A 14,728-nucleotide genomic window follows, 5' to 3' on the forward strand; every position below is an offset into this window, starting at 1 on the left:
ATCCATTTATTTACCAATTTGCTAACTTAAAAGCTACTGTTTTTGTAAATGGTTAGTTAATTTCAATCAATTGTAAAATTAATGATTAAAATATTTCCATTTTCAAACAGTCTGTTAAGGAAAAGTCATGAAGAAGAAATGAGGCAAATTCCCGTTATTAACTATAAGATAACTTTTATATCCAGTGCATTTGATATTTCACAGCTCATTTTAATGAAGTCCATCCTGTGTCGCTTCTATTGCAGGAAGTGACAAGTGATGCTACAGACATTCTTAGTCAACTTTCGCCAGAACAGGTTGAACGTATGGAAGTTTTCATAATTCTTTACTCAAATCATGCAAAGTTATTACTGTTATTATCAAATGCTCAAATGTCCATTTTCAAAATTCATTCAGGAACTAACTATTGAAACCTCTTCAAGTGCTATGCACGTTTCTTTTGCATACATTTAATAAACTAAATTTTATTTAGAATTTCGGAAATACTTCAATATGTTTGACAAAGAAAACAAAGGTTTTATCAAGGCAACACAGATCGGCCAGATTTTAAGAACTATGGGTCAGGCATTTGAAGAACGAGATTTGAAACAGCTTATTAAGGAGTTCGATACTGACGGTGCATCATTCATCATTCATAATTAAGATGACACATTGCAAAATATAGTTCTGAAAATTCGAACTTTTTTTTCTTTTTTTATCTTCTAGCATATATGAGGCTTATTCCAAAACTGAATCAGAATCATTAGTAATCATGTAGATGGGTGAATTAGCGGAAGAATTGGATAGAGAATACGACTCTGTTCAAAATATGCAATTGCTCTTAATTTGAATTGTGTTGTACATGCCGATTAGAAAAACTGATCACTTTCAAACTGGTAACATCTCCCTTTTACGAGATGAGTTTCAAAAGTCTTAAACATGCTTCTATTATTGGCGTCAATCATTAATTATAAAAAAAAATTATTGGTATCAGTTAATAAAAGTCAGAATAATTTAGAATAACTTTATTTTTTATATTTTTACAGGATCAGGTGAGATTGAATTCGAAGAATTTGCAGCAATGGTTGCTAGTTTTGTTGTTGAAGATGAAAATGCCGGTTTAGAGGAGGAACTGCGAGAAGCGTTTCGATTGTACGACAAGGAGGTAGTTAAGAAAACAGTCGATAACTCACAGTAGTAAAAAATTTTCGCTTTCAAGTTGAATTAATGAGGCGAGACAAGAATCTGATTATGAATTCACTTCAGAATTATGTTATTTCACATAAAACAATCCCTCTTCTTCCTATTTCTATTATATTGACCTTCCCAATAAGTATTTATAATTTTCAATATTTTCTGCTTCAATTCGTTAATCATAGCAGAAAACACTTTCACATACATAGGTTTAATTTCATATGCTTAACTGCAAAGGAATCCAACAACCAACGAAATGACTTCCGATATTGATTGAAATTAACTAACCATTTACAAAAACAGTAGCTTTTAAGTTAATTTTATCGTGTGGTTTTTGAATTATCCAATCATAAGGGCAATGGTTACATAGCAGTATCAGATTTGCGTGATATCTTACGTGCGTTGGATGAAAATGTCTCCGAAGAAGAACTAGATGAAATGATAGCTGATATCGACACTGATGGTTCTGGCACTGTCGATTTCGACGGTTAGAATTACATTACTGTTCTGTAATCTTTTTGAAATATGAATATGAAAGTAAATACCAGCGTTGTTTTATCGTTTACTTCCTACCTGACTTTTTAATATGTTTTCTCCCTTTGAACAATATACCTTCAGAATTTATGGAAATGATGTCTGGCGAATGAGCATTGTTCGAAAACATCGCAAATATAATGCAACACAGCTCTTGCAGTATATTATTGTCAAAGTCTTAAACGATGCAATAAATTGTTAAACGTAATCTTTGTTTCTGTTCTACTCATTCCACAGAATATCATGAAGTGTTACGGAATGCATTCATTACATCTGGTGGAAACACTCATACCTTTCATTTAGTTGCCATTCAGTGATTCCTAGATATCAAAGATATGCAATAATGTTGTGCTTTTCGGCTTCTGATTCAGTGAAGATAAGCAAAGAAAGTGTATTCAATTCAAATCATATCGAAATGAATCACTTGAACGGTGGAACTGATAGCAGCAATATACACTCTAGTCCTGAAATTTATTTAATCAAGACTATAGATTCCAGAAAAGGAGAGGAGAGTGCTAGACTCCTAATCATGCAATGCAAAGAACAAGAATAGTGACATGCTTATTAACTTATTCCAACATGAGACAAGGCTTTTTCAGTAATGGACTGCATTGAGATGACAGATAAAATCTCGGTTTGATTGCCGCTTTAATCTTTGGTTTTCGTCGGTACTGGCGTGATGTGTGTGAGTTGTTGGGGTTTTGTGGTAGTTATGAAGTAAGAGCGGAACGAAGGAGGTAGCTGCTTATCCATTAATTAGTTGGCGAGCTAAAGAAATGTTAAGGACTGCCACCAGACTGAAATACTCAGCTGGCAGACCGTCTATTGGTTTGGCATTATTTGGATGTAAAAATCGTCCTGCATATCGGATCGTTGTATTCCCAGACAAAGCATACGGACGTCATTACGAAGGAAGTATCATCGAAGAGGTAAATAACTGCTTTTTTTTTATACTGGTAACACATACACTCTGGAAGTGAACTTTTCATATCGAAAGTAGTACTCGTCAGATGTCATTTTTAAATGATGCAAGGAAATTGTTATCTTGCATCTATCCGCAAGAATTTAATGAAGTTAGTATGAATATATTTGGCAAACCTTTCAGTTTACTGTGGTTTGACTAAAATAAACATGGTCAGTTTATCGAAACTGTCAATTTAAGCTTGGCGTTTTCGATCCGTTGCCCAATTTTCGGAACGAGAAATTAGTTGCATGTGATATTACTCGTGTCAAATATTGGATTGGAGAACGCAACGCACATATATCGCCATCTCTTTTAGAACTTTTAGGTAGTGTCTTTAATTCAGTAATATATGTATTTTTTTCCCCTATTTAGTTACCATTCCATTTGCTTCAATCAACTCATGCCTATTTTAGAAATCAAACTTTCATATTTTTGTTTTGGTTTCTGTGAGATGTTGGATGGGAGATTCTAGAAGTTTTAGGACTTTGGGGTGTATTACCAATACATCCAAAGACATTCATCCGTGCGCGATATCATCTCGAAGAACTGGAAGAAGCCAAGTTAAAAGTTCATTCTTCAACATCTCAGTCAGGATCACCAGAAGTAGAATCGAAGAAAGAAACTGAAAAAAAAGAAAATCATCTTCGTAATTAATAGAAAATTCGGTGAACTTGAAAACCAGCAAGTTTCAAAGCGGATATTTTTAAAAGCGTAAAACAAGGTGGCCAATACTGATTTACATAAACTGTAGTGATATGTTACATATTGACGGTGGAAAAAAGAGAACCTCCTCGCCCATCAAGTATTTCCTGACAGCACCGTTTTATATATGGAGCATGTTTTTTGTCGATTACGCTTGTGCAGAATGTCAGGAAGAGGTTAAGATACTACCTCGCAGTTCACATGAGTTCAGAATTGTTCGAAGTCTTTATATTTTTGAAAATGATACAAAAAAGTGTGATGAGGCAGAATTTCTATTGGTACCATCCCGAGCTCCTTTTTGTGATTCCCATGATTTAAGTGTGACTTTTTCATCGGTTGCTGTGTTACCAAATGGAACCAACATGTAAGTTAAAATTTTTATTAAGGAGTGTAAGATTTCTACAAGAGTACATTTTCGAAAGTTATACAGGATAGGCATATGACTAATTTTTGGTGACTTTATTTTATCTGGTTCGAGTATTGGATTTAATTAAGCTATAAGTTCTTCTGAAGTAAACTGCAAATGCTTTAATTACATTGTTCCTCTTCACTCAAAACTTTATAGGCTGCCTTACATTTTACTTAATGTTTCCATTTGGGTTAATAATCCAGTCTCCTCTGTTTTTCTTCGTCTGGAGTGTTTGGGCGCTCCAAATATGGAAGACGATTATTGTCATAATCACGAGGTTTGTTAATGTTCCAAATAACTTTTACAGGAATATAACTATCACTTTATTTTTTCTTTTAATACTTATATAGAAGGTGGTGTGCAGTCCTTTTTCATTTGTTTTTCGAGATAATGTATTGTTTATGTCAAGTCTTACTTATTTATCAATATAAAAATTTGTTCGATACAGCATTTTTTTTTTCATTGTATCTTCAATTTAAATTGTTCTTTTTTCGGAAAATTTACTGTCAGGATTTTTTACATTAAAATTGCTGTGGAGCTCATAACTTTTCAGGAGCAGTCTCGGAGGTGGGGGCGTATGATATGGCCTTGTCGTTCTCTAACCCTTTCTGAACCCGATCTTGTCAGTTATCCATATTTTTTTAATTATCATTGTTTTCGACTTACTTCTTATTCACATTATCGTTTGAATGTGTCATATGCTCCAAATGCTTGCAGGTGCGTTATATTATTTTAATGAATAAATAAAAAATAAAACAATTTGGTAAATTAGTGACCATAGGCTGGTTTGTAAAAATCTCGGTCATTCAAGAGGTAATTCAGAATAAACTGCTGAAAGTTTCACACTGAGTATGGTGGATACTGGAATTTATTTTATTCGAATCACTATATTTACAGGAAATCGTTTATTGTCACAATACCGGAGGAGGCTCAAATGAACCCTGCTATAAGTCGTTTCTATGATAAAGATGCTGCAAGTGGTGGTAATTATTGGTCACCACTTGCTTCCGTAGATTTAACCTTGCGAGACGTAAGTTCATAGCTAAAGAATAGACGTTTATAATGATTTTTTGTGGGACTTCAAATTTCATATAATTTAAGGGTATATTATTGCTTTTGAAGTACTGTGTATGATTGTTATGGTTTCTGCATTTGTTTTGATTTTCATAAAGTGAAGATTCCACGTTTGAAACAACCTTAAGTAATTATAAACAATGTGTGCCATAAGGAGAACAAAACTGCTATTGCAGTAATGCGTGTCATGCGAACCATTGTTTTGATCTCTTAAGTTATTGCAGTTGTCTTTATTATTAAATTTCTTTAGCTGTAACAAATTGAGAAGGATTTTCTAGTCTTAAAAAAGTGTTTTTGAGAGAGTGGTTATTCGTTATGAAAAGCAGCCAGCTTTAGCGGCTACTCCAATCTCTATTGCTGTCTTTGAAACGATCGCTTCCTCTTCTGCCCATCTCTTTACGAATACATTAGATGCTGGCGTCGTTGAATATGCATGGAAGAACGTCCCAGCTGGGAACTTTACTGTATATTTATACGTTAGTCGCTTAGACTGTGATCTAATATGTAACAGCGATACTGTGGATAAATGTACTTTATGTCCAAGTACAAGAATTTATTTCACAGTTGAGGAAGATAAAATTTGGTTTTCGGCATCAGTGCATGGTTTATTATCTCATGGGACTTGCGTCGTTGGTTAGTTTCTGCTTTTTTAAATTGTATTAATTTCTAAGTTTGTTAACAAGTCAGAATTAACTAGTAGGAACAATGAAATTTAAAATACTGGTCCCACATTACATTCCAATATGTTATTCTGTATCTTCTAGGTTACAAAAGAATTTCTCCTATTTAAATCAGCACAGAAATAAGTTTGCTTTTAAGATAAAAGCACATAATTACAATTTTTGATGGAAATGCATAACGAAGTTCGATTCCGAATTATCGTCTTGATATTCGGAGAGCGTGAAACAGCTGAATTAATTGCCTTTTTCGCTTTATACTCTAGACGTAGTTTTTGTATGTATCTAAGTTTGTCTTTACTTTTTTTCAAGACTCTAGTTTCTCAGTGTCTTCTCTTGTTTCATTTGTCCTTCAAATCATCTTGTTATAGCGATTGTTACAGCGATTGTTTTAGTCAACGGGTAAGGTAAAGTCTTTAAATTTGCGTGCTTCTTTGAGAAGCTTATATTCACTTACATCTGATATTTAGTTATGGCATCTGACATTCAGCAGTACTACATGAATGTCATTCATTTATATCAATTGTTGTCTTTCATTGTTTAAGAATGTTTTCTTTTGGATGTGTTAGCGTTTTTTCCTCATCGTATTTTTTTCGGATAAAGTGAAATTATATTTCAGGTGCTTCGATGCTGTGTTTTGTTGTTACAATAGGTTTTTTGTTCTTTTTCTTGGCGATCAAATGCTTTCACAAAGTTCCATTACGAGAAGTATTACTTTCGCATCGAACAACAGTTTTTATCGCTTATGTAGACGACTGCAAACCACATTCTGATTGCATCGCTGTACTTGCAAAAGTATTGCAGCACAGTGCGAATGTAGATGTATTCATGGATCAATTTGAGTTGAAATATTCGGGTATGTACATTTTTTTAGTGCACTAAATTTATAAAAGTAATTTTTTTGAAGATAAAATGATTTCTTATTCAGACTTTTTGTGTTAAATGAATAACGAATTTTCATTAATTGTAGTTGAGTGCGTTTCGTTACTATGAAAATTCTCTCAGTCCTGATTTTTCTCTTGTTTGCTATTCTAATTTATCTTCATTCGATGCAGCAGAAATTTCTACTAAAATTAGTCGAAGTCTGGTTCAGTTTCTTTCTTTCTTTCTTTTATTTTCATCAACAAACTTTATTTGAAATTGACATATTTTAGAAACACTTCCATTGAGATGGTTCGTCAACAAATTTGCAGTAGCTAATCATGTAGTGCTTATTTTTTCTGAGGGAGCAAGTGTCATCCTTCATGGGGAAAGTCTTATTCAACGACAACCGTTTCCTGAATTCTTCTCTGTTGCGCTTAATATGTTGATAGCGGTTAGTCCAAAATAATATATATGTTTTTGGATTCTTGCGTAATACTTGCAACGAAATCTTAAACAATGCTTTGCTTAATCTCAAAGTACACTGAAATTAAGGAAATTCGATAAATTCATTACGTGTTTCTTATTACCTTCTTTCTTGAAAAATTCTAGGAATACAGTAAAGATGTCACCAAACAATCTGGAAAGTTACTATCAGAAATAAGGCCGCGCTTTGCATTTGCCTATATGACCTATTCTCCATCTTCAGTGATCCCCGAAGAGCTTACTACTTTACCGATCAATATATTTAAGCTGCCTGAACAGGTGTGCTTTTATTTTTAATACAAGTCTCTCTTTTCACTCTCTCGTTTCTTCACTTTTCCAAATGAATTTAGGTTCAGAATCTCATTTCATGGTTGCATAATCAACCGTCTGATATCTATGTAGATGTTTGTGTTGATATTTCGGATTTGAAAAGTGCCGTGAATGAAGTTGTGGAATACCGACGCAAGAACGCAATTTGGTTAACAGAAAGGTTGCAAGACAAGCACAAAGTAAAATTAACATATAATTCTATAGTAGCTATGTTAAAAATAATAAAATACTGTTAGTCGATTTCAATATTTTTGAGGAGATTGTTGAGTTTTATTGCAAATATAATTACAAATCATTGATTGATATTAATCAAAGTTTGACCTCTCTTCCTGTTTATAATCTTTTTTCACATGTTATGACAGAATTTTGGATCTGCTTTTGCACTACAAAATGTTCCTTTCCAATCAAACCGCTCGGTGTTAACACCTGAAGAACAAATTAATATTGCGGAAGTGTTGAATTTGGAGCCACCCGATATTCATTCCTCAATAGTTAGTTATTTCCATATGCCATTCTTTGATTTTTGGGAATTTATTTTTCGTGGTAAAATTCACTGGAATAATTTCTTCATTGCAGGAAGAAATTCGTTCTAAGGAAGATGACGTGTTTGCTTTAATAGGATCACCCAGTGATAGCAGCTTCGATTCTGATGATTCCACTTCCAACAGGAAGCATTTACAGTAATTCTTCACAGAAGAAAAAAAAAAGAATGGGTTTTTATAAAAAATCACAACCATTTCATGTAACGCATGTCATATGACTCTTTATAGCATTATTTTTTGTTAACAATTATACAGCGTAAGATATTACTTTTTCTATATTATTATTTTTTAAGATTTGTCTTTCGTTGAATTTTTCTTACATTGCTTTTTACGTGTACGTTTTAAAAATAGTTTTTATACTTTTTTATATGTTTTAGTTGACATGCTTGATCTCCTTATTTGAATTGTGCTGTTTTGTGCTTTGGTATTATTTCATTGTTTGAAGTTGTTTATTGTTAATGGAATTTTGCAATAGTTTTCAATAAATTCAAATTTAAATTGGTTATATCCTCTGTGTCTTACGGTATCTGTTTTCAAACTCATTACTGCTTCACAAACACCAGGTTGCTTAGTAAAACACTTGTGCTTATGGAATTAAAACTTATTTTAGATGAGCCGTGTGACAAAACATCGAAAAGCGATCGCAAAGCGGGTGGAGAAGAAGCATACTTGTCCAAGTTGCGATGCGAAATTTTCTTTTCCAAATAAATTACGGCTACATGTCAATTCAAATCATTCTTGTAAGTGTGTTGCGAAGTCTTCAAATTGCTATATGAGAATTTCAAACTATTTAGTGAGGTGTGTTTTGAGTGAGCGTTGTCCTTTTCTATTTCTTTGCAACAGACTACTGGTACAAGATAAGCAAATTAAAAAAAATTTTGTTATTAGCAAATTTTCATTTTCTTAGCATTCAAAATATGAATTTCATAGAATTTATGATTCTTAGTAGCGAATCTTTGTGAGCTGTGCCCCGAACGTTTTAATCGTTTCAATGAACTACGCACTCATATGCGTCGTGCGCACCGAATTATACATCAGTGTCACTTGTGCGCATACTCATCTAGTGTTAAGGCGGAACTGAGAAAGCATGTTGTCAAATGTCATGAAAATGGTGTTCGCTGCACAGTTGATGGATGTGTCGCAACGGTAGCTTATAATAGGTTTGTTAAAAGTTATATTTGAGTATAAATTTTTTCTTTCCTTATTCATGTAATTTTTTTCTCTTTTAATGGTGGGTTAGCAGATTCTTTGATGTTTTCTGTTGATGTGTGTGATTTGAATTACTTTGCACATTTCTTTTCTTGCAGATTGAGGCGGCACATCAAGGAAGTTCATTGCAATAGTTTTGAGGGTAATCTGATTCTAGATAATCACATATTAAGAGCATCGGCAGAATCTAAAAACGACCTCTCCGGAGATCTCCACACGGAGGCAAAGCTTACTCCGACAGCAGAGGGATCGGTTGCTACAAATGCTTCTTTTGGGATCGAATTCGTCAATATCCATGGTAGCCTTTCGTATGTTGTAATTAAGTTTACAAGTATAACTAATTACTGGTTTAATTAACTAGTTTTAACAATGTTTTTTTTTTTTTTTTTTTTTTTTTTTTTGTTTTTAACAGTTCATCTTTGAAGACTCGGAGGTCCTGTTGTGACGTTTAATCTTGATACTCATATTTTGTTGGAGTGAAACTGACATTTCCTTTTTTCCATGTCTTAAGCAAAAAAACCGTGGAGAATTTGTAATTTTTTATTTTTCAAGTTTTGTCTTTATTTTTTTGCAGAGATTAAACATTTTGTCAATAATCATGTTTTTCTGAAACCTTTTTTTTTTTTTTTCTGACTTTGCAGTAATGATTTCATAGTACATTTTCTACCACTATATTAGTAACTTTGTGGTAATTTTTTAAATTAAGATATTGGTAGTACTACGCTGTTTTATTCAGGTCAAATTTTTCCAATGTATTAATTTATTGAAGTGGTGGACAAGATGCAGGAACCTACTAACAGTCATGTTTCACCAAAAATACCATCACAGAATGCAGAGACGTCTAGTCATATATCCTCCGCAGTACAGCAGTATGGAGCGACATCTGGAAATGACTGCGGTGATTACTGTGGTGGGGCTAAATTTGGAAAGGTATTTAAAATGGAGCGAGATAATTCCAGAAATATCTGTCAGGAGAAATCTTTGGAAGTACCGACTCAGCTAGATAGTTTAGAAATGAAGGACCAAACAATGTCCAAAAAATTACCTTTCGATTGTACAGAAACAGGTATTTTTCCCTATATATAAAAAAGGAATATACTATTATTAATTTTCTCTTATTTTTAATTGTTTTCTGAATTAACACATGTAGATTCTCACTCAATAGAAAAGTTATACATTTTGACGTTTTTTCAACGGAAAAAATTAGGCAATTTCAAATGAACTGAGAAATGAGAATGATCTGTTTTAATCAGTTATAAGCATCTATTTTAAATAGTTATGTGGTTTTCTAAGTGATTTCAAGTACATAATTTGAGTTCTTGATTTTTTTGTTTAAAGGGGAATATGAATGCCAAAAATGTGGAAAGATTTTTCATAATATTTGTAATTCTCGACGACACTGGAATCGCGTACATCTTAAAATATATAAAGAAAGAGTAAAATTGAAAAAATATGCATGCGAAATATCGAACTGTATGCAACGTTTCTCATGTTCTTCAAAGCTTCAAGACCACGTATTGGCTGTGCATAATGGTAAATTTTTTTCATTTACCACAAAAAGTTACTGATGGAGTTTGTAATTTTAGGTCATAAAGGCTACATTAGTTGTTGTGGCTTCTGTTTGTGAAAAATGTAGTCTGAGCTGCAAATTTTCATGGAATTAAGGAGATTTGTTACACATTTCTAACAAAACAAATTGTCGCAATACCCGATTAAAATATTGGAACCCTTGCAGATCATAATGAGGCAGTGCATGTAATTTGTTTAATCGCTTGTAATGAAGTGAAGAAATCTTCTAGATTCATTTTCGAATTAAAAGTAAGAGTGTAGTTAAATTTATGTGTTTTGAGAATTTGAGAAGCATATACTTAACAGCAAATTTTGAGAAACACACAATAGCAAAACTTAAATTTTGGTATTCAAACTTAAATATTTCGTTGCAGAGGGTGTTCCATTCGATTGTGAAACATGTAGTAGAAAATTCAGCAGCCGTGCATCATTTGCTGTTCATTTGAGACGCTATCACTTGGCAAGTATCCGAGATGTACCACATGGGTTTACGGACAGAACTGTTGTTAATGCTACTAGCATCTCTGATGAAATTCACGTTACCGCTCATGATACTGTGAGTGAAATGGAGGCAGTTGCCGATAATATATTGGGAAAAGAATAATAAAGGAATTAATGGATTTATTAGCCGTTTCTATAATTTCTTTACTGGACTTTATGGAGGAAACTTTGTAGGAAGCTTTTTGTTCAATAGTTACCGGACATTTAATGATTTTCAAGGCTTCTGTAGAAATTCACTATTATTTGAAGGTTTTATACTGACAGATATGACTTAACATGCATTTCCACAAACAAATGGACCATTGCATGTTTTTGTGCTTAATGTCTATATAGGACTTTTGGTTTTATTGAGATTTAGAAAAATCTCTTTATCAAGAAGTTTTAAGAATGTTGGTTTCAGTTTTTTCAGCAATTTCTTAGCCTTTTCCGTTATGTAACTTTTTTAGCTTTCCACTATACTTCGTGCCTTCACCGGTGGTGCTGACTGTTTTTTATGGTACTGAAATTATGTTACATCCTCTCGAAATGTTATAATGAGAAAACCCCGATAAAAACTTTTATACAGTTTCTCATTGTAATAACATGTTCGATTCAACTAGTAGTTGTAAATGTAATTATTTGGTGGCATTAAAGAATCTGCTACTTTTAATCAATAGTGTAATGTTTGCCCATGAAGTCGCAATTTTTAACGTGTATGATCCACAACTGTAACCTTTCTTCTAATGAAAGTAAGGTTAACTGTGATCAATTTTAGTCCAAAAATGATACTGAGACTGAAATTATTGGATAAAAAGATGGATATGGAACTGAGGCTAATTGTTCTTCAAGGAAGCCGAAAATTTGCTGGATGTTTTTCAAATAACCTAAATGCGCAAATTTACATTCGACCAATTAATTTAAATTACTGCTTTATTAGACCTAGATCTCTCATGTGACCACATTATTTTTCACGGTCACTGACTTAACTAAAAGCACAAACTTGCAAAATAATACTCAAAAGGATCGAATTTCTTAAGCAAACCGTTTTGGAGCATAACAAACATCTCAAGCTGAATTAGGAAGAAGGACATCCTAACTTCTGTAAATATTACAAAAGTTAAATAGATCCGAACAGCATTCATCAAGAATTCAGGAAATTGAATTGGAAGAATCACAAATAACTTTATGTTTTCGAAACTTCTTCCAGTTTGAAATCCCTGCTGTATTCATCCAGTACCATATTCATTTTTATAAAACGTTCTAAACAACCCTGCAGTTGGAAGATAATAAAATAAAGAGAGAAGGTAATAGAAAGTTTAGAAAAGCAGGGCAGTAAAAAACAGTGTAATGAATAACTTTAAGGGAATTAGACCAAAACACTCTCTGTAAATAAGTTACTTCGGAACGATATCATACGCATAGGAAAAAGTTGAAACAAGCTTTTCTTTTCATATTGTCCGGAAAGGCTGCCATTATTATTATTATTATCATCCAATTACCCAAACTTACCACCAATACAATAGTAAAATATTAGAAAACGCACCTTCTGCTGGAACCGTTCCTCATATTCCAACTGTCTTTTCAAGAAGTCGCAGAAATGTTGCTTAGAGTGATTGTCAAGCTTTCCAAAATTTATTCTGAATTCATCACTCGTGAAATTACTGTTGTTTACATCCCTATCCACAATGTTATTCATAAGATAATCAAGGAAATATGAACATCCTTCGCTATCTGATGATAGCTGTAACGTCATCCGAAATAAAACGGACAAAATATTATACTGCCTCACATCTGTAAACGATGATTGATATTTTACTCTTAATTTGACTTCTCTATGTGATATTACTCGTCCTAATGAAATATTTAGCATGAGACCAAGAGCTATCTAGAAGTTCTCAAAATCTAACGACACTAAGTGATTAGTTAATAAACTATATGTAGCAGGCAAATGTAAGTTTACACTAAATCATTATCGGTCGGTTAGTTGATACGTATTGTAAGTAAAAATAACCCAGAAGAGTACTGCGTGGCTTAAGCTCAAGAAAGGCAATACATGAATAATAATAAATTCCATAGAAATCAAATAAGAATACGAATCGCTTGCTCGTTTTTGCTTAACAGTGCTCAAAAAGAAAACCAATCCTACGAAACATTCGATCAAGAAGTAACGAACAGAAACAAAATCAAATGATACCAGGTGCAACACTGATTGCTATATTTGTTGTAATTAGAACTGCTTTGTTAGCTACTCTTAAATGATGCGTATCTACTGCTTTCTGGAACACACACTCGATCCTCACTAGACCTTTTAGGTGATAGAACTGACTGAAAAAGACCAATAATTTTCAACTAAACTTGAATTTTTGGTAATAAGAAATTCAGATCTTAGTTATTTCTTAAATTTAGTTCTAGTTTAGTGCATAAGAATTAAATTTCTCATCTATTCTAGAAATTAATATCAACTAAACAAACACTTACCTGAATGCTTTTTCATGCCCCCGAACAATTGAGGATAAAGCGCTTAAAAATTTCACTAGCAAATCCTGCAAACAAACCAGAAGAATAGGAATAATTCGCAGCTTTAAAGATTGAAATTCTTTTGTTTTAAAAAGAAAAATGAAGCTACAAACTAATTGAGAAAAGGACAAAGTAACTTAAATAAACCTCAGATGCATTAATTTCTTCCAATGCATTTAACAAATAAAGCAATAAATCTGTTTCCAGCATAACATTCTGAACATACGGATTATTTTGTGCTAATAATGGTATTAATCGAGCCGCCTCACATCGAACTGGATCACAATCACTTTTCTGAAAGTAGCCAGAACAAAAGCTCGCACATCAATAATTTTGTTCATTCAAGGCCTACATATAAGTTAGATATGAATATTAGACCTCAAAACTCACCAAAAGCCTAATTACTTCAACGAGGCCACCCAACTTGCAAAAGTCTGCAGCGCAATCGATATCACAAATCAATTCTTCCAGATTATCTGCAATTTCCGCAACGCTATCAACGTCATTGTTTCTAATTAGTTTCAACTGCTCGATATGCTTTACCATATGTCTTACAGGATCTGCTGAATGCATCGATTCAGCCATAGCATTCTCGACGAATTTCTGGTTCTGAAAACTTTCACTACAAAGCATGCAGTAACCAAACAAGTAAAGGCATCTTCTCACTACAATATATTCAACTTAGATTTAGATTAAGGAAGAAAGCAGTACAAAATTAGCATATATTACTTGCTTAGACATGAGCTGATTTGATTGTCCATCATTTCCATCACTAGCAGACTGTGCTAAACAAAGGAGTTTCGTCCAACACTGAGGTGATACAATGTTTTGCTTGCTCATCCTTCAACTGTGCTTGTAAACATTAATACCTATTAAAATAAAATGATAGTTAAGACAATTTGAGGTAATGAAAAGAGTACAACAAATATTGCTACCTCTGGCAAACTTACTCCTTATTCATTAACTAATACTGCTACCCCTCATTACCGTTAATAGCAGTTACCTCACTAACATTCCCATAAATACACGTGACACAACCAAGTGCCAACACAAAAACTTCCTAGTGAACTGCGTTTAAACCTATTGGAAGAACTTTGTATGCTATCCTGCTCCTATTCAGTTCCCATACTCACTCATTTGTCTTTCGGTTTACCAGTCTCTGCTCGTTTTCTATTTTTCTCTATCTTCTCTATCTCGTAAT

At 33.1% G+C, this 14,728-nt stretch overlaps 5 protein-coding genes across 5 annotated transcripts; 4 read left to right on the forward strand and 1 right to left on the reverse strand.

Annotated features, from left to right (window-relative positions):
• Positions 1 to 48: 48 nt before the first annotated feature.
• Positions 49 to 1,820, forward strand: Bma-tnc-2 (Uncharacterized protein; the record flags this gene model as incomplete). Its single annotated transcript, XM_001900089.2, has 6 exons — positions 49 to 51; positions 246 to 303; positions 473 to 616; positions 1,026 to 1,144; positions 1,528 to 1,660; positions 1,792 to 1,820. The coding sequence occupies 6 exons, from the start codon at positions 49 to 51 to the stop codon at positions 1,818 to 1,820; spliced, it is 486 nt and encodes a 161-aa protein (XP_001900124.1).
• A 663-nt stretch (positions 1,821 to 2,483) lies between these two features.
• Bma-mrps-16 (Uncharacterized protein) lies at positions 2,484 to 3,325 on the forward strand (the record flags this gene model as incomplete). Its single annotated transcript, XM_001900088.2, has 3 exons — positions 2,484 to 2,636; positions 2,870 to 2,996; positions 3,153 to 3,325. 3 exons carry the CDS (start codon positions 2,484 to 2,486, stop codon positions 3,323 to 3,325), a joined length of 453 nt encoding a protein of 150 aa, XP_001900123.2.
• A 182-nt stretch (positions 3,326 to 3,507) lies between these two features.
• On the forward strand, positions 3,508 to 7,894 carry Bma-ilcr-2 (Uncharacterized protein; the record flags this gene model as incomplete). The annotated part of the gene is made up of 11 exons (XM_001900087.2): positions 3,508 to 3,737; positions 3,939 to 4,059; positions 4,336 to 4,499; positions 4,680 to 4,812; positions 5,156 to 5,489; positions 6,153 to 6,389; positions 6,688 to 6,848; positions 7,007 to 7,159; positions 7,231 to 7,389; positions 7,573 to 7,701; positions 7,787 to 7,894. The coding sequence occupies 11 exons, from the start codon at positions 3,508 to 3,510 to the stop codon at positions 7,892 to 7,894; spliced, it is 1,929 nt and encodes a 642-aa protein (XP_001900122.2).
• Positions 7,895 to 8,362: 468 nt separating this feature from the next.
• Positions 8,363 to 11,134, forward strand: Bm264 (Uncharacterized protein; the record flags this gene model as incomplete). The annotated part of the gene is made up of 6 exons (XM_043079007.1): positions 8,363 to 8,492; positions 8,699 to 8,912; positions 9,060 to 9,259; positions 9,731 to 10,027; positions 10,300 to 10,494; positions 10,905 to 11,134. 6 exons carry the CDS (start codon positions 8,363 to 8,365, stop codon positions 11,132 to 11,134), a joined length of 1,266 nt encoding a protein of 421 aa, XP_042934941.1.
• A 1,059-nt stretch (positions 11,135 to 12,193) lies between these two features.
• On the reverse strand, positions 12,194 to 14,367 carry Bm8947 (Uncharacterized protein; the record flags this gene model as incomplete). Its single annotated transcript, XM_001900085.2, has 7 exons — positions 12,194 to 12,280; positions 12,554 to 12,801; positions 13,205 to 13,335; positions 13,489 to 13,553; positions 13,675 to 13,821; positions 13,918 to 14,136; positions 14,257 to 14,367. 7 exons carry the CDS (start codon positions 14,365 to 14,367, stop codon positions 12,194 to 12,196), a joined length of 1,008 nt encoding a protein of 335 aa, XP_001900120.1.
• Positions 14,368 to 14,728: the final 361 nt, after the last annotated feature.

Source organism: Brugia malayi (assembly GCF_000002995.4).
Source record: "Brugia malayi strain FR3 genome assembly, contig: Bm_v4_Chr2_contig_001, whole genome shotgun sequence".
In the NCBI taxonomy this organism is placed as follows: Eukaryota; Metazoa; Nematoda; class Chromadorea; order Rhabditida; family Onchocercidae; genus Brugia; species Brugia malayi.